The 27986-nt window shown below is 34.2% G+C and overlaps 1 protein-coding gene across 1 annotated transcript; it reads right to left on the reverse strand.

Moving 5' to 3' along the window:
* Nucleotides 1-6853: 6853 nt before the first annotated feature.
* LOC110670138 (mediator of RNA polymerase II transcription subunit 23) lies at nt 6854-27885 on the reverse strand. The gene is made up of 21 exons (XM_021832092.2): nt 27647-27885; nt 27500-27543; nt 27118-27217; nt 26018-27004; nt 25420-25654; nt 24813-25030; nt 24378-24585; nt 22534-22814; nt 20702-20785; nt 19127-19221; nt 18591-18753; nt 18182-18427; nt 16880-17050; nt 16198-16311; nt 15963-16088; nt 14086-14234; nt 12166-12406; nt 11263-12037; nt 9215-9396; nt 7516-7619; nt 6854-7406 (listed from the first exon to the last, which is right to left on the reverse strand). Exons 1-21 carry the CDS (start codon nt 27752-27754, stop codon nt 7205-7207), a joined length of 4833 nt encoding a protein of 1610 aa, XP_021687784.2. The 5' UTR covers nt 27755-27885; the 3' UTR covers nt 6854-7204.
* Between the last annotated feature and the right edge of the window lie 101 nt (nt 27886-27986).

The raw sequence follows: 27986 nt of genomic DNA on the forward strand, positions 1-27986 counted from the left end.
CCTAGCTCTAACGTGCTAAATTCGACGTTCTTGAAATTTTGTGTTTCGGGTTACTATTCACTCACTATTCAAGTCAAATTATTGACTTTCTAAGGCTTAATAGGTATTGGAATTCCAACTTCACCCACATACCACATTTTGGTCACTAAACTTGTTGGTTTTGGTAATTTTCTCAAAGCTTAGGTCTTTTAGGCAAAATTGCCAATTTTCGGTTTTGGAGTCCTAAGTTGCACTGTTTCATTGGTCCTTTTACTGTTAGAATTTGGCAAACCTTCCTTAATATAAAATGTTTTTTATTGTCTTAAGTGTATTCTCATTTTTGAATCACCCCAATTGGAGTTTTGTAGCTCAAGTTATAGCCAAAATACAATTACTGTTCACGTGTACTGTTCATGCTGCAATTTTGGTTCTGGCAGATTTTTTATCCAACTTCGTTCAGTAATTTGATCAAGTTAAATCCATAATTTGGTCTAACTTTCTTCATATGAAATGTTCTAATATGTCTTAGGTTTCCATCAGTTCAAGAATCACCTAAATCGGAGTTTTCTAGAGAGAGTTATAGCCATTCAAACATTACTGCTCAATGGCAATTTTACAGTTTTGCAGGTTCAGTAACTTAACTTTGCTCAATAATTTGATTAGGTTAATGGCATAATTTGGGTTGGTGTTCTTCATGAAAGTTTTAGATCTATATCTTATCTAATTACTGGTAAAATTTCAGGTCATTTTGACCTTCTTAACTCGAGTTATGACCAAATGAACAGATATTCATTTGGTCAGTTTGTGCAGTGGCAGACTGCTCTTAACCAACTTTGGTCAATTGGTTCACTAGGTTCTGGTCAATTTTTGAGCATGGTTCCTAAATGAAAATTGTGTCATTTTATGTCTATTTTCATCCCTAATTGGTGCCATATCAATTGGACTTGTAAAATTTCCGTTTTGGTCCTTCAAAGTTGGCTTGGTCATGCTGCCAGCAGCATGACCATTTACCCTACGAATTTGACTTCCATTCTAACAATTCCCACACATCTCCTTTGGTCATTATTGACCATTTTTCACTTCACAATAGGTCAAGGTCATCATTTATGCATTTCTCCAAAATTTGCCTCAAAACCCTAGGCCTCCAAACCCTAATCTTACTTAATTGTTACAATTAATCACATTTATACATTTCCATCTTACTACCATACTCATGCAAGTTTACTAACACCTTTAATTCATTTAAAATACATCAACTCTCATACATCCATGGCTGGCCGAAAATTCAATAATGGTCCTTCCCCCATATTTTCATTTCATTTCATTAATTCTAAGCTCATTTCAATCATCACATATGCATTTAAAATGGAAAAATGACAAGTTAACATACTAACCTCAACTTAAACACCAAATCTTCAATTGTTCTCTTTCTTTCTTCTTTCTTTCTTGTTCTTAAGTTGAGATTGTAAGGTCTAGTGAGGTTTTTAGGGGAGTTGTTAAGGTTGAGTGGAGGGATTAAAGCTTAAGTGTAAGCTTAAATGGAGGAATTCTCATGGACGGTTTTGGAAGAAAATGGGACGGCAACAAAGGGAGAGGAAGGGTTTTTATTTTTTTTTTCTTTTCTTTTCTTTATGCATTTTGGCTTATGGAAGACCACAAAAACCTAATTAATTAATTTATTAATTATACCTTTTATGGCATCATGCATGACATCACCCTTTTTACTTTTTCATTTTTCTCTCTTTTTTTTTTCTATTTTTCTATTAGTTCTTTAATTTAATTCTCGATTCCGAAATTTTCTTTTCTCCGATTTTATTTGACAGTTAGGTCAGGAGTCAGCTCTCGGGGTCAATTGACCAAATTGCCCTTTGCCGGTTCAACCTGGTTTGCAATTAATTCCATATTTCTTTCGGCTCCCTGACCTAATTATTTGGTAGCTTATGATTCTTTTCATGATTTTCTCTTTTCCACTGTGTTCATAAGGGTCCTAAGGACCGCATCGTCACTTTTTACAGTTCGAAATTTGAGTTTAAAATGACTTCGTAGTCATTCCCGAGAAGGTCACCCATCGCTATGACTCTCGGCTCGTTTAACTTCTTCTGTTCTGTTTTTCTTATTTATACTTAACTAATTGAACATTACTAATTATTTGTATTTATGGCTTTTCTAGTTGTCTTAAGTATGGTTCTAATCTCCTTAATTGTCCGGACCGACACCGGTCACCGGAGCAGTGAAATCTACTAGGCTATGCAAACGGGGGTATTACAGCTTTCTCCAAACCTTTCAGAAATTTCATCCTACAATTCCTTAGAAGTAGTGTAAATGAAGGCTTCTGCGAGGTTTTTGGATATCGAATTCAGTATCCAAGATGTGACCATATAACCACATCTCTTTCATTGCTCAAAACCCTCTTTCCTTCAGCTGGAACATATATTGTTCCATCAACAAACCCTAACTTTTGTTTTGCCCCAAGTGTTATTTTCATAGCCCTAGACCAAGATCTGAAATTACTTCCAACCAAAGGTGCGGTAACCAAAACCATACCTGGATGGTCTGAAGATTGCAGATTCAAAGCATCATTCATTCCGATTGAATTCCTATTCATTTCTTTTGCAGCAGCTTGATCCACAGTAATGGCAACTTCTTCCATCTTCTTGATTCCCTAACCAAGCTTCTTCTTGTTCCTTCAATGGAGTTTCACGGAGAAAGAAATCAACAAAGAATGAAGAGTGAAAAATAATTGCCTCTCTAAATCTAAACTCGTTCTGATACCATGAAGATTTCTTAACTATGAGAGAAATGAAAGAAAGTTCTACTAATTTCAATTAAACTCAAGATAAGGAGAGTAAAGTTTATATACAGCAGCTAAAGTACTAAACACGTGAGATACAAGCTCCTATGACATCAGCAATAACTAACTACTTAAATTAACAATAGAATTACTCCAACTCTACTGCTTGCTTTACGCTCTTTATGGCTAGCTAAGAAACTTCTTTAGAGGTCGATTGCATCAATCTTCGAAAAATGAAATAGATCGAGATTTGTATAGATAGAAGCTTTTCAGCATCGTAACTCGCAAGTCATGGATAGGCATGGGGCGTGATCAGTAAAGGCATGCTCAGCAGGTCCAAGCACGCTTGGGGATGTGATCGACGCCGCCAATCATTGACGGTGCTCAATGATCGGTGACTGCCAAAGAGGATAGTAAGAGTTCTTTGACGTTGATTTGATTTATTTTCTTCAAATTTATTTTCTTTAGCTAGTTTTGAAATGGTTTTTTGTTTGATATTGGATTATTTGTTCATATTGTTCTTATTTTCTAATATAGAAATCTATAAGTTTGCCCATAGGAACCTTTAAAATTAATGTTCTAGTCTTCATATTTTAAAAATAGATATGATTTATTACATCTCTTTTGATTCTATTAATTATTTAGTTATTTATTTATTTTTATTAATTTAACCGTTAGACAAAGGCTAAAAAATGGTTGACAAGGGACAAAAATATTAATAGTAATAAAAATTTAAGTATGAAAATATTTATAATAATAAAATTTGGAGAAGAAAATGTTAATAATTAACAGATTAAAAGGAATAAATAAAATGATGGAAGTGTTAATAAAACAAAAATGTAAAAATTAACTAATGTGTTTTTTAAAATATAAAGATTAAATTATTATTAAATGATTTTTTTTCTTTATTTGAAATTTTTGCATTCTGTGGATTCTTTTGGATTTGTACATTTTTGGAGAAAGAGGATAGTAAAATATGTGTGGGAGAGAGTAGAATATGAGAGATATGAAGAGAGAGATAGAGAAAGAGATCGAGAAAGACAGTTAATTTTTGCAAACTTATTACTATGGAAATAAAGGTGGTAATGTTTTTTTAAGTGTTGTTAACGATTAATTTAAATAATAAGATTAATTTATTAATGTAATAAATTAAAAATATTCTCTTATCTTTATTCTGCTTCTTTTTTGACTGGAGTGTAGTCTTTGGTTGGCTTTTTTCGACCCTTTTGGATAGAGGAAGGCTTCTTATTTTGCTTCAGCCATGATATGAGCTCCCCTCATTACTCCGGTTTAACTTCTTAATAGTGGTATTTGGGTTTTGTTTCTATTAATCATAGAGCTTTAAGGAGAGGGAAATATGCAATAGATCGGTTACTAAGAGAGCTGGTGTGTGGAAACTCTTTTGGGTTTCTAGATTTCTGGGTTCTAGAAATTATTACTGTTTGGTGGGAGAAGTTCATACATGTTTACGGTGCCGATATTTCCAAAGTTAGTATTCTTTCAATTGGAAGTGTTCCCTAAGGCTATTGGAGATTGAGGGCGTGGTGAGTTCTACCGCCTTACTTTCTTGGTCAAGCAAGTGATGCTACTTTTAGAGGAGACGAGATTAGCAGCCGTTTGTGGTTGAATCCTAATGGCCCTTAGGTTGGAGCAACTTTCTATTCTTTTGGATGATGTTAGTTTTCCATTCGCTGCTGACAGCCCAGCAAAAAGCAGAGGCTGAGCTGCAACTTGATCCTCTTTTCCTCATCTAAGTTTTCTAGTTAGGAGTTTAAATTAAGATATCTGTTTTGGGTTGCAGTTATTTTATGTTGGATTTAGGCCTTTTGTTTTATTTGTCCCTATTTTTAAGCCCTTTAATGCATGTTGCTTTCTGAGCCTCGTTAATGCAATAACAGAAGCAACTAAAAAAAATTATAAAATTAATTTTTTTTTTTGGGTTTAAGATATATAAATAAATTATTAATTAAGATAAATGGCAAAGATTATTTTTTTGTGATTTATTTTAAATTAAAAAAGAAATGAAGTGAAAAAAAAAAGGGTGTTCAGAAAAATCACCATCAGGGTGGGCAGGTGGTGAACATCAGACACGTTTTCAATGACTGTACAGTTGGGGTTGGGCCACACCTGCTGCTTCCGGCATCTTAGCCTGTCCTATCACTTGCTGCTATTTTCTAAGCTTTATAAAGTGGCGAAGATGACTAGAGGTTGAGGCCTCAGGCCCCTTTTGTTTTTGGTTTCTCTTTTTCTACCATGTTTCCTTCTTGTGTTCAAGCTTTTTCAAGAACAGGAGTGTAGCCCCAACTAGCCACCATGACTAGGTAGCTTGGTGTCTTCCAATGGCATTAGCATGTGACAGACACTAGCTTAAGCTTAACTTTGCATGGTATGGACCAAAATAGCATGCTTATAGGAAGTATGAATTATTAGTAACTAAGAATTATTTGTAGCTAGCTATTAGGCCTAGTAGGCTTGTTCCCACAGAAATTAGGATTCCCAAATTTTGTCAACCCTTGACTTTTTTTAAAGATTTTTTTTTTTTAAATTGCAGAAAAAAAAATATTTAGGATAATATTCTCTTAAGAGCCAAGACTTTCAATTCATACAATACTCCATATTAACGCTAATAATTAATCTCCCTTATCATCTGCTCTTTGTTTTTTCACATTGTAATTTGTAATCGCAAATTGGAGGATTAATATTCTTTTTAAGATGGGAAATGTTCAGGTTAGGCAACAATCCATAAAAAATTAATGTTTTTTTTTTGATTATTTAGTTAAATTATAATCTCTTAAAAGAACTTTTTTTATTTGAGAGAGGGAAGAGTTAACTTGTATACAGCTAGCACTGAATTATACCCACAATTATCCTTTAAAGAACTTCATATTTAATATATTTGCAATAATCAATATTGCAACCAACCCGCTAATATGGACAAATTTTTGTTGAGGGATTATTAACTTCACTAATTTATGAGAAGAAGTGAAGCTAAAAATTAGGATTAATTAGGCTTTTGCCCACGTTCTTGGGCGGGTATAATAATTATTAATATATTTTTTTAATTAAATAAAAATATTTTTAAGAAAAAAATTGAATAAAAATATCAATATATAGTTTTTTTAATATATTTATAATTAATTTATTTAAATTATTTTAAGGATAGCTTGTAAAAAAAGTGAATATACATAAAAAAAATAAATAAATAAATTATTGTAAGATAAAAATCAACTTAGTAATATTTGTGTAAATTGTTATTTTTTTTAAGGTCTTGGCTACCAAAATATCATTTGGCAAGTTTGAGAAAAAATCTTAATTGAGCATTATATATTCTATTGTATAAAGAGGTGACTAATTTAATTTTTGATGTGTTACATTAATTTATATAGTTTATAACTATAACTTTAGTTTTCTTATTATTAATTAAATTATAATTATTGTCATAATTTTCTTATTACAAGAAATTAAGTACATGATTATAATGAACATTACAAAGATAGTTTTAATTTATATAATTTATGACTTTTAATTTTCCTAATATTAATTAAATTATATTTACAACTCAACTCAACTAAGCCTTTATCAAAAAAATTTAGGATCGACTATATGGATTCGCTTTCTCCAATCTGAATGATTTTTGGTTAAATCCTCAGAAATATGTAATGCTTCTAAGTCATGTTGTACTAATCTCCTCCAAGTCAATTTAAGTCTACCCCTTTTTTTTCTTTCTATCCTCTAACCTAATGTGCTCTACTTGTCTAAAAACCACCTCAATCTCCTTTATCTTCAATTGGTACCACTCTTACCTTTTCTCTAATACTCTCATTACGGACTTTATCTAGTCTAATATGGCCACTCATCCACCTTAAATTATACTTACTATCATAAATTTTGATTATTATTAAATGCCTTATACTCATCAATTGATGATGTAAAATTGTTAAGAGAATAACGGAAAAACAGAAAAATATGAAAAATAAAATTTAATTGAACACTTCTTGTCACTTTTTAATGAAATTTATTTTGAGACCAACTTTATTATATTTATATAGAAGTAGATATATATTATATAGATAGATATAGATATTCTTGATTCAACAATCCCACCAAAACTTCATATGCAAAGAACCATATTTACAAATAGTAGTAATTATTAACCTTTCAACTTACGATAAGCTTATACATCTTCTATTGCTAATGGTGCTGGTGTAGATCTTCCTGCTCTGAGAGGGATGAGGTGAGTGGCATACTAACCTTGAAAGTAAAATGCATTCTCCCTTATCGTTACAGCTGCAAGCAGTTTAGTAAGTTCTGATCCTTTTGCCGCTCTTTTGCTACATTCCTATGGTAAGAAGTTGTTAAATCAAATATAATTTGAGTTCAAAGTGCATTTCTATCTCACTATCAGGCTTGAGTAATGCAAATTTAACCCAATGATCATGAGGGATTCTGGACCAGTTTCGGATGAGTAGCAGCATATATAGAAGAGGTCATATCTGGTTTCAGGTGGGAAAGAAGATGCTGTATATCTGGACGTAGACTTTCTGCTGCTCTCCCGCATTGAGCCAGGACCTCTGGTCTAGGCTTGCTGTTAGCCTGGACAGGCCCTCCCTGCCCTTCATAATGGACAACATGATGACTGAGAGACACAACGAATATTCAAATGTAAGCGACTATGCGGTTAGAAGCAATTGTAGCATGGAATTTTAGTCCATGTTCAGCTGAAGGGACAACAAATTAAAACTTACAGGAAGTCGATAAGATCTGCTATTTCTGATGCTTCAACAGGTGTTGATGGCTGTGAATTCCTCCCAAATACATCAGCCATTGTGTTTAAAAGTAATAAGAGGGTCTGAAAAAAGGTTTTAAAATATCAAAAGACTGGAAAACAAGTAAGAACTAAATTTTTTTTCTTAAAAAAAAAAAGGATAAATAATTGCAGTTATTATAAAATGAAACCAGAAAGGATTCAAGTTACACTTGCCAAAGAATAAGGCATATGCAGTTTCTTTATGGTGAAATGGGGAATTAAAAGTTTACTCTGCATTTTCACATTTCTAAACCATATTTCTTGCACACCGTTTTTCACTTTTGCCATCAGCTTGACACAATTCTTTTGTTTACAATATCGTTGGAATATGCATTTCGTTTCTTGTTAATAATGTCATTATAAGATACTGACCTCCTTGGGTTCACACAAGCACGAGTTGGTTTGGGTTACATTTTGCAAGATTCAAGGGAGTCTGGTCATCATTAGTATCAACTACAAACCAACCCAATGCATTTAAGGGTTACATTTTGCAATATTCTAGGGAGTTGATTTTGGATTCACTCGATTGCTATCAACTACAAAACCAACCCAGTGCACTTATAATGAGCCAACACCATTTACTTCGAAGATCTGTATTTCTCCATGGATCTCAGTATGATTCCTACTAAAACTGCAACTCATGGAACCTAAGTTAGTATTTTAGCAACAAACCACCACCATAAACAAACAAATTGATTTTCATGCTATTAAATTCTTTGTTCCACCAAATTACCATCATCTCTCAGCCGCACCATACTTTGAACCTAGCACCACTATAAAGTAATGATTATTGAGGATAAACCTTTGCTGTTACGACTAGAACTAAGAGAGAGAGAGAGAGAGAGAGAGAGAGAGAGAGAGTTCAAAGGGGAAAATTATTTAGTGCCCTTAGGACACTATATAATAGTACATCCTCTCGCATTATATGGGATCCACCTATAAATATGGAAGCAGGATCCTGAATGAATGTGAAAGGATCAGATTTAATTGATGCAGTTGGAGTGTTTAATTGGTAAATATTAGTTTGAAAATCCATTGGAGGATTCCGGGTTTCAATGATAATTAAAGGAAGGTTAATGAGCGGTTGCAATGAAGAAAACCTATACAGGCAATTAATTGGTGGGAATTTGTCACAATAAATGGCAAACCTATGAGAGATGATATGGGAATTATACTTAAGGTTACCGCAGCATGGAGGAGAAAGATATAAGAGAGAGGAGAAGAGAGAATTATGTGCAAGCATGCATGCCTCTAAGCCAAATTAACTACTCACAATTTCAACCTAAGAAAATATCTAGCTACATACATATTTATAGACAATGACTTCTCGTATTAGCAGCAAATAAATTCCTAAATAAAACAAAATATTAATTAATTATGAATATTCTTTATTTCCTGGATAGGAATATCCTAAATATGTTTATACAATGCTCCAAAATATTTTTCAAAGATTAAAAAAATGTCACAAGAAAATATTAAATTATAAAAAATAAGATTGAAATCAAAATTATTCCTACATGTGTTTTTCCTTGACCAAATCAACATTATTAAAGAAAAATAAACTAGCGTTGCATTCAAAATATCACCCAGTATGCATTTAAGTGGAAAGTATAAAACAATGAGCAATTCTTTTGTACCTTATTGAAAAGAGCGTGAGCATTAGCAAGTCGTGGGAGCAGTGGACCCATTATACGGAATGCTATCCTCAACATTGCAACTGATGTTATCGGTCTGAGATGTTTAATAATTAAGTGTGTCTGTTCTAGCCATTCCTGCGGGAGGTTACTAAAGAAAGCATGTAGTAGGGCAACTATATTACCTGACAAATTGGCAATACAACATTTACACAATGACCAGTGTCCATATCAGGAAAAAATGATGTATAAATACAATGTAGTAAAGCACAAAACAAACTCAAACAACAAATTTTCAGTTACTATAACCAATACAAGGAAACGACTGGGTAGAGTGTAGTATACCACTAAACTAAAACAAACAACTACTAAGCTTTAATCCCAAACTAGTTGAGGTCGACTATATAGATTATTTTTCACCATTAAGCTCTGTTTGAAATCAATTCCGCACATATATCAAAAAATTGTAAATCTTTTGCTACTACTTCTCTCCACGCCATCTACCACTAACTTGTAACACTTCCGTATCGAGGCATTCAATGCTCTATGTTGGACATGACCAAACCATCTTAACCCTCTTACTTTATCCTCAATGTGTGCTGTATGCACTCTCTGGCGGATGTGGCCATTTTTAATTTTATCCATTATTGTGTTACTAGACATCCATATTAACATACACATTTTTGCCGCACAAGTCTTGTAGATACGTTGTACCTTAGATGCTCAGGCATTTACTCCCATATAACATAGTTAGCCTAACCACAGTTCTATAAAACTTACCTTTCATTTTGTTAGGGATTCTACAGTCGCATAGCATATCCGTCATACTCCTCCATTTCATCCATCCTATTTTGATCCTACAAGTTACATCCTCAATTATAACTCTGTTCTTCTAGATAATAGAACCTAAATACTTGACACCAAAACTCCATCCAATCGAATCTCCCCTCCATTCCTTTTATGAGAGTTAAACTCACAAACAATCAAACCAGAAATATGTTAAAAATCATCTCAAACCCAAAGGTGCCCACAACTTCGGTACTTTATGCATGCACATTACCTGAGACTAAAGAAATATATCAGCCTTAAGGCTTTGTACATCAATGTCATGTCTAAGATATAGTTTTAACAGCAGCAGCAGCTGTTCATCTGCATGTCTAGTTTGGCTGCAACCCTATCATCTTCACAGACCCTCCTTTAGCTTATTCTAAATGGGTGCCACACACTGATTCCTTGTATAATTAATAGATTTTAGGTTAATTGTGGCAGTAAGGTCTCTAAAGGTTTTTCGAGCAACTAGAGTTGAAAAAAAATATATCTTGAGATCCCTTGATGAACTTAACTTGGTTGGTGGATATTCTTTTCAGCTTATTGTGCTCCAAGCCTTTTTACAGAGCTACTGTTACCTTTCTAATACATTCTGTCAAAGTTCCATGCGCCAGCCTATTCCATGAAGTTCCTAACTAATAATATTTCTCTGCCATCTTTCAGTGGACACAAAAGTTGCCAATTGTGAACTAATAAAGCCAACTGATTTTAACATCGTGCAGTATGAGTGGCATCTATCTAGGATACCAACATCTAATGGTGAACTCAGCTAGAAAGAGAAAGCTAATGTAAATGAGATGAGAAATAATGGGGCACCTAATGGTTAAAAATATGAAAATTTTGTGAAGAGTAGGAAGACAAATAAAACTGGAAGATGAACAATAAATGAAGACAATTCTGGAACCAGATGATAGTAACATAAAGATTGCATTTTCTCCAAAGTTCTTTCCTTATAAAAAACCACTGTTTGCACAACCTTTAGTAAATATGCAAGATGACTGGTGTACCAGCAAAAGAAAAAGTACAAAAAAAAGGATAAAATAATCACAAAACCGTGAAGCCACCCTTGCAATTTTGGACAAGATATTCAGGATTGCAATTACATCATTGCCTCCAGCATATGTAAAACTATCCTAAAGTATGTCAGAAAAATGCAACAATAGAAATGTAATAGCAGCAGCAGCAGACAAAGACGATAAATGGAACTGTGCAAAATAGCATACCGATGGCTGTTGAGGTATTGTCCTGAGCAGCCCATGTTGGATCCAACAAAGCATAGCCAACAGCAGAGTCTAGTTCCCCAAGTGATCTTTTACCATCAGTGAGCCACCAACTCTCTTTTATTATACGTGATGCCTCCATATAAAGTTGCAAGTGAAAATCAGGAGGAAGCTGAGCCAGTAGGAGACCACAAGCTTGGATCAATAAGCAAGATAGTTGCTGGCATGTATAACCACTTCGAGAAACAAAATTAGCAGTATTGATTCCTGAAACTGAAGGAGTTGATCGACTTGCACCTAAGGAATCTGTACTTCCCCCAGAAGGGGATGTTGGTAAACCTGATCCTTGCGCAACACCATTTGGGGCTCCATGCAGACCATTGCTGGATTGTATTAGAGTTGGTTGAATATTAACTACAATTTGAACTAGAGATGATACAATTTGGGAAGCAGTCACTGGAAGTGAAAGTAGTTCAATCACTGCTGTTTCAAGAACTAGTTGAGTATAAGTTCCAGGATCTTGAATTTGATAGAATGCTTTTTGGCCCTCAGAAGTATTTGTTGGCCCAGATTGAGATGTTGCTGGAGTCTTGGAATTTAGATTGCGCATTGAATTACATAGACCATCTGCAACTGATCCATATTTTGAGTTGGTATTTAATGGGGGTAACACATTATTCACCAGTCCCAACAGAAGAGTAGCAAAATACTCAGGAGGTGGGCACATGACAGGGTTCGAAGAACTAATGTGCTGTGGGAATGACTCAGAAAATGGGATCTGAAACAAATTTGTAATCAATATAAAATTAAAGCAGGAAGGAAAAAGCAACATCCCCAAGCAGTGAAACAAAGAAACAAAAAGAATCAGCACAAAAATGGGGAATAGGGAAGAGGAGATATAAATACCTTGCTTAGATCAAGAACATTTAGTATTCGTACAATAAGCTTTCCTGGAAGATGACCATAGAAATATGCAAGTATATCACGAACAAATGTGAATCTTAAGGGGTGATATGCTAGAAATGGAGAATACATGGCCAAAACTCTATCAGCTGGATCTATGGCATCATTTTCAATAAGCCTATAAACAATTAAAGGGATTACTGGAAGTAAACGGGCTGCAATATCATCAAAGAATGTGGGATACCTGCAGAGCGTATAACGAGCAGTTTAATGAAGCTGTCTTCATAAATCTAGATTTAACTATGACAATAAATTTATTTTGGGTTCATAAAATGTACTAATTATAAAGAAAAATCTTAGTCAAATATTGACCTTCCAACTCAAACTGTAGCTAATAATCCACACACACACACGCATACATGTAAGGCTTAAAATGTAAGAATTTTTTTAACAAATAGTCCTTTATATTCTAGTAAATAATTAGAATAAATCAAAAGCTTGTAAATTGTGAAATTCCTTGATTACTATGGGCACTGAGTGTCACAAATTATTCAATTAATTCCTAAAACATACAATCAAAATATTCAGAAGATCTAGACATGCTATACTTCCTTGCTTTGAATGAAACCCTAATTTTTGTATCAATAAAAGGTTTAAACTATAACTTGATAATCTTTTTAAATGAATATACACAAAATAAACCAAAAAAAAAAAAAAATTCCAGGATTTATTGCAAAAATAATGTCCACATGCATAACATGTGAATTATGGCAAGCTAGGATAAACAAACCATGAAAAGTTCATTCTTCAAGTAATCTTGCAAGGCTTGCAGAAAGGATATACAAATTCCAGCCTTCTAACACAGAATTGCACAATTTTTACAAGAAATTATTTTATTATTGGTTTTTATTAATGCTGGGATTATAAATCCCACATCGAGAAAGTATAAATATAAAACGGTAAATATAAATGGTTAGATTATAACATTGACCTGGCTAGTCATTTTGATGTGTAAAACAATTTAATTACTTATATAAGCCTGAATTAAAATAAATTAAATTGTAATTTGAACAGCACTCTCTTCGAATTTAACATGGTATCAAAGCCAGGATTGGATTATGAGTTAACTGGGCCCGTATTGAGTTAAAAATATAAACTAATTGTCAAGTGACAACCATGTAGTTCCACTTGAGGGGGGAGTGTTGGGATTATAAATCCCACATTGGTAAAGTATAAACATAAAAAGGTAAATATAAATGGTTAGATTACAACATTGACTTGGCTAATCATTTTAATGCATAAAACAATCTAATCAATTATATTAGCCTGAATTAAAATGAATTAAATTGTAATTTGACCAGCACTCTCTCCGAATTTAACAATTAATAACAAAAGCACCGCCACAATTTTTATTGTTGAAAAATGAGGTCAACTGCAGTTTGTAAATAATAAAAAATGAAACTGAAACCAAACAAACTGGTTTGGTTAACCTTGTCTTTCAATTGGTTTTTCAGTTCTGGACCAGGGTTTTCCAGTATTCTTTGCCTGGTTTCATTATTGTGAATTTCAACTCTCAGTAGAACACGTGAGATGAAAATGACAGAAAATAGTCACCAAGTTTGCTTATTAGCAGCTCTACTTTCATTATATGGATACAATTAGCTGTTGCCAGTACATTTTTATCTTTGTCTAATTTGATAATTAAGCATCAGATTTCCTTAAAAGAACTTCCAGATATCACCTTCATCAAAAGTTTAATATACTATGCAGAAGTAAGCTTTCACTTGGTTCTGAAGTTCCACGTATTACCACACATCAGTTTGACCACAAAAGTCATGAATTACCATCAAGTCTTATAAAATTAACATACAAACCATGTTATATAATTCCAATTTAGGCAACACATGATATAAAAGACTTGACCTGTCCTTCCATGAGAGATGATTGCCAAGTGCCTTCTGCAATTCAAGACGCTTGAATATTCCGGAGAAAAGCCAATGCTCAGGAGGCCCACGATTCATACAGAACAATTTCAATCTTTGTTGAAGTTCTTGCCTATCAAGTAAACTGATCTGCAACATCCATTATGACATCAGTACACACACAGCAAACAACTCAAAACAAGAATTTTGCACGTTAGGACATAAGATAAATGGCATTATCAAATCAAACACCACAAGACATATCTAAGATAACACCTAGAAATAACCTCTTCTTTTATCACATGGAAGTGAAAATAGTCCTAAGACTGACTTGAATCAGTTCTTTTCTCAAAAAGAGAAGAGGAACGAAAGAAAGGGTTTCCTTAAATTTAGGTATTTGCCAACGAGATCGATAAACTTGGGCTTTATTTATAACTGTCTGACTGTGTTTCTCTTTGTTTTCTTTCATATCCCAACAAGTTTAAATCCTTTCATAGATATTAGGAAATTTCAAACCGTCACATTTCTCAGAAATAGTTCACTTCTTTATGGAGATATTGATTGAAAATCAAATCTCTTCAACTATTTCTAGCATAAAATCAAAAATACTTTATCACATGGTAAGAATTTTAGAACAATATCTAAACCCATATTTTCTAAGAGATAAAGCAAGAAAATTTGATCATGGAGAAAGGAAAACTGCAAATGAGACAACAAAATATCCACCTCTCAAAACAAGGAAAGTAAAGTCCCTGATGTGGAAATGCACAAGAAGCCAATAGACAAAGTCGTCTAGTCTGTAATTCTCATGACCATTACTTTAACCAGACCTTCCTGTTGTGGAGACCCATTCTCAAGACGTGATGACATTGGCAAGCTTGTTAGGAGTAACACCATTGACTTTGGCAATGCGAAGCTCCGTGAAAAGAAACAGAGTATGAGAGGCCATTGTTGATTTTTGTCTCAGCTCGTGGATAAAGCAAAAGAAACAGAGCAAAAGAGGTGAGGAGAATCAATTGTGAGGCTTCAATGGAAAAGAAAACGAAAGGGGAAACAGGAAAACTAAGGGAAACCGAGAGGGCAGAGTAACAAAGGCAAAGGGACAAGGGGAATGGCTGCAGCGTGAGAAGGGAAAAGTGAACCAAGTTACATACACCTAAAGTAAAAATCAAAATGCAGCGTTTATCAAACTTCAGTTTGGTTCTTTTTTTTTCCAAAATTTTTCCTTTAAAAACCAAATCAAATAAACCGAAAATCCTAAAAATGAAAACCAAAACCGAATTATTAAATAAAGTGAACCAAATTTCTAAATTAGATCAGTTCAATCGGTTTTTTCGGTTTGAATCAAACTCCTCACCCCTAATGGTAACTGTATACGTAATCCTATGACTCATTTCAAACAAGTATATATTTTTCATCTGGACTGGGCCCCACCTGGGACCCTTTTTCCCAATAGCCAAAACCTAAAATCATGCTTTCCCAAAGTCTTGCAATGCATGTAAAAACCATATGGGTTTTATCATATATCATCAAATTTCAAATCAAAGAATCTTACTTAACATGCAGCCTAAACTAAAGAGGGATCAATGTTGAGTTGAGTCAAGTTTATAAATCATCAAATTTCTTAATTGACTACAGCACAAATGCACCATAAGAATGAGATACAAGATAATATCAGAATGAAGTAAATGGTCATAAAATTATGACGATCCTTGTCCTGCATGTTTGTAAACCCATTCTTTCTTCCTTAAAAATTTTTCCCCCACAATAAAATCTCTTCTCAGCAAAAGAGGAAAATAAATGATGATTCATACAAAAATAGCCACAATTTAACGAATACAAAATACAAAAAAAGGATAAATTGTAAGAAATGCATACCACAATATGCAAAGCATGAGGATCGTCGTCACGGTCAGTAAGGGCCAAAAGCAAAATATCCAAAGGAAGAAGCTCATGCGTCCAAACAAAGAATGCAAGGTTTGCACAAGTTTTCAACAGAAGGTCCTAGAGAGTTAAGGGGGAAACATAACAGCACAAAGTCAATAGTTGACCATGCAGGTGCAAGCCTAAGTACATAGAATCCACAAGAATAAGCAGGGAAAAAGAGAGAAACCTGTAACGAATGTCCATGCTGAAGTTCCATCTGAATATGGTGAAGTAGAACATCCACCATGGTATATATGTTTGCTGTCACTTCTTCAGGGGAGAATTCTCTCAAAACACGTGCCTGAACTCCATTATACAAAAGATATTTATTGCTAAAAAAAGACAATGTAGAAATAAAGCTAAACTTGTCAGATATCCCATAACAACTGCAGCATGTAAAGTGAACTCTGTACTTTAAATCTTTTTTAGAGTAGAACCTTGAAATTTAAGCAATCTTATACTGATCTTTCCATCTGATCTTTCCATCTAACTCCAATAAAATCAACATAATTAAAAGCATATCCCACACAAATAACCTATAAAATGATTTATTAAGAGAATCTCTCCATCTTATCTTAGAGCTCTTTTCTCCCTCAACCCTCATCAGCCCCCACTTTCTTGCATTACATGTGTTTTAATTTGATGATCTGTGGCTGTTTAATAATATTTTCAAGTCACTTGTACAGATTCCTCAATTTTAGAAGTGGAGTTGGATGAATAACTTATTGAAGTAAAGCCCCAGAATGAAAGTAGGGGGTCACATAGCTAGTGCCTCAAAATTTAGGGGTATAAATCCAATTTAGCCAGGAAATAATCATTCATCAATTTCTTTTTCCCGGTAAAGCAATTAAATGGTTGCAGAGTCATACCAGTTTTTCACTATTAATGTTTTCAGGGTGCCCCTGCATCAGTATCCATGCACCAGCACACAGATATTGTCGGTGCTGAGGAAAACTATGGTTGATGTAAGTCGTAACATAACTAGGATCAGCAGATGGTGATAGAAGCTGAGTACATTGGTGAATCACAGTCGTCTCTGCCTGCAAAATGCGTACACATTCTAATATTGACCGAACCCTCAAGCAATTTGTACAACACACTTGGAAGTAGTCAAAAAAATAATTATTTCACAGTTAGATCTGCCTAATTTAGAGTTCCACAAAGTTGCAACATAGTTAATAAAGGCCGTGCACTAAAGCACAGAGGGGTCTTGTGGCCTAGGTGCAAGGCGCAAGCACAAGTGCGCGCTTGAGAGAGGTAAGACAACTATTCATACCAATACCATGTAAAATTTAACAGTTAAATAGACAAGTAAAAATATTTTTCCAATCCAAATAAAATAAAACTAAACTATTATAGATATTAATGTCTTAAAAACCATCATATATTCTAAATTCTAACCAGTAGCTAAATGAAAATAATCCCTCATAATTAAAATAAAATAAAACTAAAAATACTAATAAGCATTCACGTAGCAATACTTTTGTTCTTCTAAATCGTTATTCTTCTGTCTTTTTTTTTTCCCTTTTCCTTCAGATACCTAACAGTAAGAAAGGAAGAAACCCTCGTTTCTTTTGTTCTCTCTTATTTACAGTTTGATTTGGTGTGGGTGAGAGCACATAAGATCACAAAACCTAAATAAAACAGAACCTCAACAGCATTCATTGACTCTAAACCAAACACTTTAGTCAAAGAATAAATTTATTTTTCATTTTTTGGATAAATAATACTGTTAATACCTAACAAACTAAACCAATTCTCTGGGCATATTGAAAATATGGAAGGATCAGTCCTTCAAAATCACGTTAATTTTACCAGTAATGAGAATGGTCTTCTGCATTATTCTCTCTCTATCCCAAAAAAACTCGACCTCAGGTTTCAATACATTGAAACATTAAGGATCCTGTGATTGAGAATTTTTGCATCCTCAATGTGGGATAAGAACAATGTGAGAATGGCCCCACATGCTTTTCCTTTGTATTGTAGAAGACAAATAGTATAGTTAGTATAATGATAGAAGAATATTCACAAAGACATGATGTAGAACATCCTTTGTACCAAGTTAATGTAAACTTTTCACCAATAATGAATATCATCCAGCAACATAAAAGTAATTAAACAACAAAATTATTGAAAAAATAAAAGCAAAGAAAATAAGTTGAATGATATACCTGCTGCCAGGCTTGAATAGCCAGCCCTCTTTTATCTATCCTCCCAATCAAAGCGTCACGAAGAAGATGAGGAAAGTAGCGTAATGTTTTTTCTGACCATGTGTGCTGGCTAGTTGCCATTATCTGTTCTAGCATAGTCTGAAGATAAAGTAAGTGATCAGCATCAGCAATTCCACGAGTTTTGATGATAATGGCAAGAGTAATTATGGTTACACGATTCAAAGTTTCAGTGAATTCAGTTGGACCCTGAAAAAAGATTCAACAAAAAAATCTTAGTTTAACTTAGCTGAGAAATGATAAAGAGGGGGAGAGAAGAGGGGAAGAGGGGGTGGGGGGGGTGGGGGTGCGCCACGTGGTGCGGGGTGGTGGTGGTGGTGGGAGTTTCCGTCTCATGGTCATAGAATTATACCTTCCCTTCTCTTTTCACAGAGAAAAAATCTCTCAGTGATAAAATTAGGTTCATGCACAGATTTTCTGCCAGCCTAAATATTCGATGATCCCCTCGTTTCCCTTTTAAAGTAGAAACTATTTTGGTAACATCATACATCAATGATTTGCTTTTCCCTTGGTACCTACAAAAAATGTACAAGTCACTAATAAATTAGTTTTTACAATCAGTGGCTAAGCCTTGAACTTTGTAGCATCTAAAGCAACCATTTCTAATAAGAACTATGAAATCAAAGCATTGTTTACAATAAGTAAACAAATTGAAAAGTGACAAACGGGAAGCAGCCCATGCATATGGGAAGCAAACAGAAGAGGGGCCCATGAATGAGACTGTATACAGTCATGAAGAGAATGAATAGAAATTATTACAATTTTAAGTTGCATGCATTCAGAATTCCTAACCTAACCTCTTTGAATTCCAACACACTATGCAAATCATCATTGCTGCAAGAGAAAAAGAGCAGTACTATTTGCCAGATGGACTGAACAGGTTATTACCTGTACAGTGGAAGTAACCGATAGTTAACAATTTCAAACACCAAAAGAGTCACTCCAGGTTTGCTCAACAAGGATGGATACCTCTGTGCCAAATGCTGCAGAGTGAAAAATTAAGGCATGTTCGCATAATATTAATTGTTGCATTCTCACATAATATACAAGCACAAGAAATGAAAATGGCTGAACCTAAACACAAGTGGAATGAAGATTACAGATGAAGAAGAGAAAAGGAGTAAACACTTAATTCAAAACATTCAAGAGTCAGAAGCAAGAATTTAAGGATCCTCCAGCTATCCCTGATAAAAATTCCAACTGTTAGTACAATAGCATGAATTGCTTGCCATAAAAGAGTTCAAGGTTTTATCTAGCCATTTTGTGCAAGATCATCTGTAGCTAATCATCTTTTAAAGAATGATGAGTAGGAAATAGTAATTATCTTCTACTCTTTACAGAATGGTTTTGGTTGGTTTCATAGATTGTACTGCAAATACACAACAACTTTACCTACCTGTTGTAGGTCATTACAAGTTGAATTAAAAGCGGCCTCTGTACATCGTAACAGTGACTGCATAACGAAATTTCGAATTTTAAAAAGCCATTAAAAATCTCATTTTGTAACAGCATTTCTAGAATCATGGACATGATAGCCATTATGTAGCAATACACAAATTTTTTTCTCCTCCCACTTTGCACAAGCGGCTCAAATCCTCTTGCTCAATAAATTTCTAACGGGCTTATGTAATTTGGCAAGTCAACAGCAAAATCTAAGGTTTAGGTTCAAGCGTAATGCCCTTGCAAAAGGTAAGGCAAAATACAACTTTTCTAGTCTCTTTTTCCAAATCATTGTTAATATCCTAGACTTTTTGTTGTATGTATGGAAATTTCAATTTTCAACCCACTACAATGTCAATATACGAGGATTTACAAATTTTTCAGGTTGTTAATTTTGAGCATTATATTTAAACTTAAATTTGAACTTTTCCCTTATAAATTTATGCTCAAACTTAAATCTGAAAATTTTAAGATTCAATTTTATTTTATTCATGTTTCTCACAGATGGGCTAACTAATTTGGTTTGTGGATTAGAAAAGTGCATTTCTTTGTTAATTTTTTTATATGACTTAACAATAACAAGTACAATAATTACTTATTTTTATCTTTGAGAAAAAATAATTAATTTTCATTAAGAATGGTAACGCTCTTACTTTTTAGTCAAAATCTAGCCAACTACACATCAGAAAGCAGAATGAATTTCTGAAAAGCAAAAGAGGAAAAAAGGAAAAGAAATAAACATTCAAGCTCATAATGGCCACGATTATTACATTCATATGTAATGGCCCGTATCTAAGGCACTCTAATCATGTCAATGACAGAAACACAATATGAGTTGAACCATTCTAGTAAGAGAGAAAAATATTTAAGAAAGGTAGAAACCACTGACAAATTTGTAGATCATCAACTTCACCATTCATATGGCTTTTCCTATGAGATACTAGAATAACTTCACTATCTATTCCATGCATCAAGACAAGCAATTTATCCACCAACTATAATTTTGAAGGTAAAGGGAATTACACTGAAGTGTGAGCGAAACAATGAATGAGGTGCAATGAGCAGCAATCGACAATAAGTTTCAACCATTGCAATGCTAGGAATAACCTGCACCAAACATTAGAATCATATCAAAAGCAATTGTCAAACTAGTAGACATCTGATGAACTAGTATCAACACTAGAAACTATTCGATCCTAGCAACTGAAAATTTTTTATTAGACTAAATCACAGGAAGGAAAAAAGAAAAATAGCCTTGGGTTCATGATATATAGTCTCTACTTCATATAGAAAGTATATTAGACACGAACTTTCAAAGTGCTGAATAGATGCATTTTCTAATGTATGTTGCTTGTTCTTTATCACAGAAACAAATAAGTTGTGAAATCAATAACTGGGTATAATCACTTCTATTCTGAAGAATTGACAGCCCATGCCCTAACATACAGTAAGAAGTCATAAAATCCTGGAAGTAACAATTAAAGCACAAATAATTCCTTTGGCTCATCATAAATTGTACATATCCACTCAGAACATATCATTTGATGATAATAAAGGTCAGGGAGAGACCATAAGCTTTAAAACGCTTCCTACAATGTTTTAGAAGTCAGTTAATTCTATGCTATCCTCATAACACATTCATTTTTTTCATCCTTCCGTCATCAACTTGTTTCCCAAGGCATAAGCAGCTAACCACAAGTTTTCAGTTCATCATAATCATGAATAATTCCCCTTGCTAAAATTTTTTTAAGCATTGTTGATGCTTTTTCCTGTTTAATGTCTTCATCATATTCATTTCATGATCCTGAGCAAATGGAAATTTATTATATAGCATAATATGCACTTTCTTTTAGATAGTATTTTTCGAAATGAGCATTGCATGCTTCAATATTTATACTACAAAAGCGTAGAAGGGAATGAATATGTCTCCTTTGGGACCATTACAACCCTTTCTTTTTGTAAATTAGAAAACCAAAACTGCTTATAGTTTTCTGTTTTGTTTTCTAAAAACTCTTCGGTCATTTTTAAATTATATAAAACTAAATAAAACCATCAAGGCAATGATAGTAGTGCGAAGTAATTGTAGAATTGATCGGAGAAGTTAGTGGTATGATGATTGTGGTGTGAATGGTAGTGGCAATGAAATATTTAATGGTGTTGAGGCATTTTGGTCGTGATGGTAGATGTAGTAGGTCTTCATAGTGGTGGTGGTGATTCTGCTATTGATGGATTTTGGTGACTGTAATAATGGTAATAAAATGATGATAACAATCAATGGTGGTGGACAGGCAGCAGTGCAGGGTTAGCCAGTAACTCCGAGTGGTGGTAGAGGACCTAATGAAAAACATTTGAAGCAATTTGAAAAACCATATTTCATGATTTATTATTTCTCATTTCTACTTTTTTTCCTTTTTTTTTTCATTTTTGAAAAGAAAACTAATAGTTTAAGCAAATTTTATTATTCTAATGGAAAATTCTTTGGATAGGATAATGAAAAGAAACAATGTGACTAAAATTATAGATGTGGATAGCATCTTCTACATATCATAAAGAGAATGCTTCCCATTCCCCACTTTCCCCTTTCCACCCCAATCACCACCTAGCCAGGCTCCCGTTAACAAACATCTCCTCTTGTGCCTTTCACCTCTCTCTCTCTCTCTCTCTTATCTGTCATGTTATTATTCCCTCAACCTTGTGTGCACTATCCAGCATCTTCCTCATAGCAGCTTCTTATAACATTATTCTAGGCATTCATGGAAGACACTGATTGCAAACAACCATAAATTTCATCTATAAGTTTTTAGGATCCTATCCCAAATATTAACTTGGAGATAAGCAAGAAAAAATTGCAGTACCTGCCCAGCAAATAAAGAATCTTCTAGTTGGAAGACCAACTTCAAACATAGATTCAGTGAAAGGCCAGATAATAATGACATTGGTAATGGGCTTACTTCCCTCATCACCATTAACCTCTCATTGGACTGCATATTTGCTCCTGGTAAAAGCTCAGAAACTCCACCAGAGGACAACCAGTTCACCACTGTTTCACAAGCTGGCTGTGCCATAGTGTAGGACACAACCCAAAACATTCCAATCGATCTATCATCCATATTCATGTAATCAATCATGCGGTCCCCTGAAACAGAAAGTAAAAGACATTAGAAATATAATGGAATTACCACCAAAAAAAAAAAAACCTTCATCACATAATCTAGGTAAACTCTCAATAAAATTATGGCAATACTCGAAACTATTATCTGATAGAGGGATCCAGGTAAACTGTTGGATCCTTCTCTTAGAATTGTCAAAGAACATAAGAAATCTTTGAGGATGTTAGGCTTTTGTAGGAAGGAGTTATAACAACATGCTTTTTAACGTGTATTTTTGTGTTGGTTGTTTTATAGTATTATAGAGATATAAGCGTGTGAAGAACCAATAATTTAGAAGTTAAAGTTATTGTGGCTAGTGTCAAATGATCCCAATTAAAAGACAAAAATGGAGAAGCAGAAAATGGTAACAAGACAACTAGGGTCACAGCACTAAGCAAGCAACCCCTACTTTGTTCACATAATGCTTTATTTAAATGTACAAATAATTCCTGAACCATATGCAAAAGATAATATCCTACAGCACCATAGTGGAGCATAGATACTGTCCCATAACGGTACACACAAAACCAGTAACCTTCTTGCTCATACTTATTGTCCTAATACATTTCACCTCTTGCTCAATACCATTAAGACATCAACTCTTATCGTCCTTCATTTAGGCAAGGCAGAACAGTAGGGATTTTTTAGTTATGATTTTTCCAGATCATTTTTTTATTCTGTTATATGATTTCCTTTTTTGCCTTTTTCCTTTGCCTAATCATATCTAGCTAGCTAAGGTCCCATACAAGGCTTTTCGTCTGGCCAAAAGTCCTCAACAGGGATTAATACAAAACATTTATCACAAGTAGAGACCTAATAAAGCACTTGCTCCAGATGTTTGCATTTCATGATATAGAAATAGGAAATATTGCTCTTATATTTTATTGCATTGCTCTTTTCCCTAGTTCATCTGAAAAAAGAAACTTGGTATTTTTGATGGAAAAAAGATTTCCCTTGCAAGTCTGGAAGACTCATCAAAATTGAGTTCCAGACATTGTGGAAGAAGGCAAAAAGGCTTTATTTTTATGCTAGATTGGTACCGATATGCATGGCTGCTAAGAAAAACTAAGATTTTGGGAATAAGTTTTGCCAACAGAATTACTGTGGAATAAAAGTTTTTATGGCATTTTTGGGTTTATACTTTTGGGGTTCTATCTGAAGTTTCTGTTCCTTGGGGACATTCTTCAGGACAGAAAGGCTATAATATGCTCATTTTATCTTTTGATTTCTTCCTTGTAATTTTTTGAAGAAGGACATTATTCTCCTAGTTGTAATTGTTAGTTTTTTTTCTCCTGTGTCAATATTTTTTTTCTTTTATCATAAAAATTGACAGGCACAAACAGAAACAAATTGCACAAGCTCACACCATGATGAGAAGAACCTCAAAAATTAATATAGTATGACTATATAATTATCATGACAACTGTGAAGTAGAAAAGACAGTAAATGTGCTGGACATTTAAAAGCAGTATTCTAATTCTAATCACTGACAAGAACTCCATTATAAAATTTAAAAGTTCAATCCACAAATATATTGCAGAGAAATTTACCTTTGGTCACTGTTCTCCACCATTCATCTATTTGTTTTCCTTTCTGAAGCTGCTCATTATTTAAATATTCCCTTGTTGATGTGTTCAATGACCAAATACGTAAATTTTGACAACTGCTTATAAAATCAAGCAAAATGCTTTGAGGATTATTAGGATCTGAACTTCGATCTTCTCTATGAAATGATATAATCTTTCTGGTTGTTTCTACCTGCCAGCAAAATTGCAATGCCCAAGTTTGCCATAGGACTAAGTTAAATCTCAAACACAAATCCTTTATACATCATAAAGAAAATGCCCACTAAATGCCAACAATGGATGAGTTAAGATAGTAAGGAAAAATTAAATGATGTCAAATACACGATGAAAGTGCAAAAGAAGGTGCAATTATATATGGCAGCAGTAGAAAGGCATCAGAATTTTACACTCTAAAACAACCTTTCTAGCATCAGAAGTTAACGCATTCATCACAAGTTCAACCCGAATAATTTGGGCAAGCAGCCATGTCACATGATTTGTGCGGAGAATGTGCTGGTCACCCTCTGTGAGACGTGAAACTAGCTTATCCACAAAATCGACAAAGTCAATACACCCACTCTTCATAAGGAAAAAAAATATATCAGAGAAGACAAGCCACTCCTGCCAACAATTTACTTCTGCAGTTCATAAAAAAAAGAAGGTATAAGAGTGCGCTTAAAATATATTTGATAAAATCAGTAACTAAACCAGCTGCATTAAGGAAATCATAAAGATAGAGAAAATTTTAAAATACTGCTGAAAAATGGACATGGGCAGGTTTAGAAACTTCCATATACAGAGTTACCATGACAAACACATCTACTACATTTCTCACTCGACATCTTCAAATGTTAAAAATTTCTGAAAGAATAGAAGCATAAGGTCTGGCCTGGCAGCATAAAAAATATGCAATGTAATTGATTGATCAATAGTATCAGAAATTCAATATAGAAAACATCATAAAATAGAGTCAGCAAACACATCATATGTAGATGACAGAGTAAAAGCAAAAGGAAGAGATACTTGCCTGAATTCGTTAACTTCAACAATTCAACAATTCTATCAATGGTCGCCTCACAAATCATGCTAGAAGTGAAAACAGCACCAGGAGTAGGTGCATGAGAAGGATTCCTATAGCAAGGAGCCACAAGGAGCACACGCTTCCACCAATCAGGTGATGGAGTAGAGCGAAGAGCATGTCTTATACAACGCAAAGCTCTCTCCCAATCCAAACTTCCCCTCTGAATAGAATTTGCAAGATCCTACAAAATATAAAGAGAACATTTTAACCTCCATACCTTGACAAGCAACAACACATGTATAGCTTCAGAAGCAGAATCAAATAATAATAATGATAAAAATAGAATAAATAAAGCACAGGATTTTATGCACAGCAGAAACTTGTTGGCTCGGATTTCTCCAAGTGAAACAGACTCGCATATACCAAACCCTAATATTCATGCAACAAGTTACCAAATCAACAATTCATCTTCACTTAAAATACTTGCTGGAATTAAATACTACCAGTCAAATTGAAGAGAATGACATAGAAAAGCCTCAAGAATAACATTGTTTCACCAGATTGAAGCAAAACTTTCGCAGATTCTAATTAAAAGAAGTATCACCTCTCCATGCAACGGTTCTCCAAGTACACTTGGATATGTTATTGGGGAATAGCGCAAGTTTGCTACTGCTTCAACAGAAATGTTAGGCGTTGTTTGAGACAGAATCCGATGAGTACCAAATGTGGGACAATGAAGGTGTTGATCTAGCATTTGCATATGCATGGCCATCATATCTCGCCTCCTATGGATCTCCAAGATGAGTGTAAATAAAGCTTCATCATCTGGTATGTTCTCAATAAACTGCAGCCCACTGCGCAATAATTCATAAAAGGGCACTCTGCACTTATTTTCATCAACCAACAACCAAATAACATCCAGGCAACTGTGCAGCCATTCAGTTAGAGCTTTGTCAGGCCTCCATGATTTCACACCATCAGATTCTTCAACTCCATGTTGTCTTTGATCCCAATTAACCAGCCAATTCAACATATGGTGAAAAATCTCATAATGAGTCACTGGCTTTAAATTAAATTCAAGACCAATTAAAATAATCTTGCAACATAGCTGGCGTAGGCTGCTTATGGCATTATCCCTTATAGATAAGTTAACCCTTGTTGTAGATTGTTGACCATTACCAGGGATATCAGATGACTTAACAGGAGACATAGTTGCACCAGATGATGGTTCAACTGCTGATTGGGCAGGAGAACCGATACCATGAACTGAAGGCAATGGAGATGTAGGATTTGAAGACTGAAAATTGGATGAATTGGGGATTGCACTGGAAGGAGGAATCCCATTCTGTGACAAATTCATAGATAAAATAACTGGCATTGGTTGAACAGCCTGACCTGCTGACATTTCTGCAGAGGATACAGAAGAAAGAAGGGACGGCAAGAAAGTATCCCAGTTAATGTATCCCATATTATTACTGCATAAGCTCCGCAAAGCAAAAAGAAGAAATTCCGCCCGTGGGGCATGACTGCAACACTGAACAACCAGAGATATGAGCACAGATTCTGTGACAGACCGCAGCTGATCTTGGTCCTGAGGTATATGCCACATTATCAATATACAAGCCTCATTGTTAACAACCATTCCAGAATTAAACAGAATTAAAGACTTAATCATAGGGTGAACTTAAACATTTAAAAACCCACCGGAAACTGACTCTGCAGTTGCTCAAAATCTAAAAGGAATTGCTCATTTCGTGGAGGGAGCTCCCTGTTAAGAGCAAGTACTCGCTTTTGTGCCTTGTTCCTGAAGATTGGTGTGTTCGGGTTAAATTTAACAACCATCAAACAAAACCAAGCAATAAAAGAATCATCTAAACGTTAAAAAGAAAATTCATTAACAACAAAATGAAAACACATTAATAGGAACATTACAAACAGCAACTTTTCAATATTATCAAAATTTCATCAGCAAAAAGTATAGCTTCTAAGTTGCCTCACTATTACCAACTTGATTTTCTACTTCCCAAATGGAGAAGGTGGCTAAACCCAAAACCCTACATAAGCAACTACGTTATATAAAACTCACGGTGGTTCGCGGGTCGAATCATCAGCTTTTTGGCGGCTGCTTCTCTGCTAACAAATTGAAATTCAATTCAATTGAGCTAAATAGGCATAAATAAAATGGGCATATGTACAAGAAGAAGAAGGAGAAACGAGTGAGAAGGCAATTTACTCCTAAATACACATTAAAGAGATCGATAATGGCAGCTCGTGCTGGGTGGAACTGGTAGCCGCGGGAAGCAGATGCTGTTGCTGCTATTGATCTCTGGCTTTGATCCATGCTTTGGCTTTTTCACTTTATCTCATTTGAAATTCGGAGAATATATGGAGAACTCTCACCCTCTGGCCGGAATATGTACGCGCTACGCAGTAGCACGCAAGTTTGAAGAAAAATTTTCCTCAAGTGTCTAAATAAATTGATTTTTTTTTTAATTAGCTCAAAATTTTGTTTTTAATATTAAAAAACTAATTTTTATTAAAATTAAAATAAAGTGCTCTTTTTTAATATTAAA

Source organism: Hevea brasiliensis, chromosome 18, assembly GCF_030052815.1.
Source record: "Hevea brasiliensis isolate MT/VB/25A 57/8 chromosome 18, ASM3005281v1, whole genome shotgun sequence".
Classification (NCBI taxonomy): domain Eukaryota; kingdom Viridiplantae; phylum Streptophyta; class Magnoliopsida; order Malpighiales; family Euphorbiaceae; genus Hevea; species Hevea brasiliensis.

Coding starts and splice junctions, on each gene's coding strand:
- LOC110670138 (XM_021832092.2), bottom strand. CDS start 27,754: ATGGATCAAAGCCAGAGATCAATAGCAGCAACAGCATCTGCTTCCCGC. Junction 27,544..27,646: donor TCTTTAATGTGTATTTAGGA/GTAAATTGCCTT, acceptor ATTTGTTAGCAG/AGAAGCAGCCGCCAAAAAGC. Junction 27,005..27,117: donor AACTGCAGAGTCAGTTTCCG/GTGGGTTTTTAA, acceptor CATATACCTCAG/GACCAAGATCAGCTGCGGTC.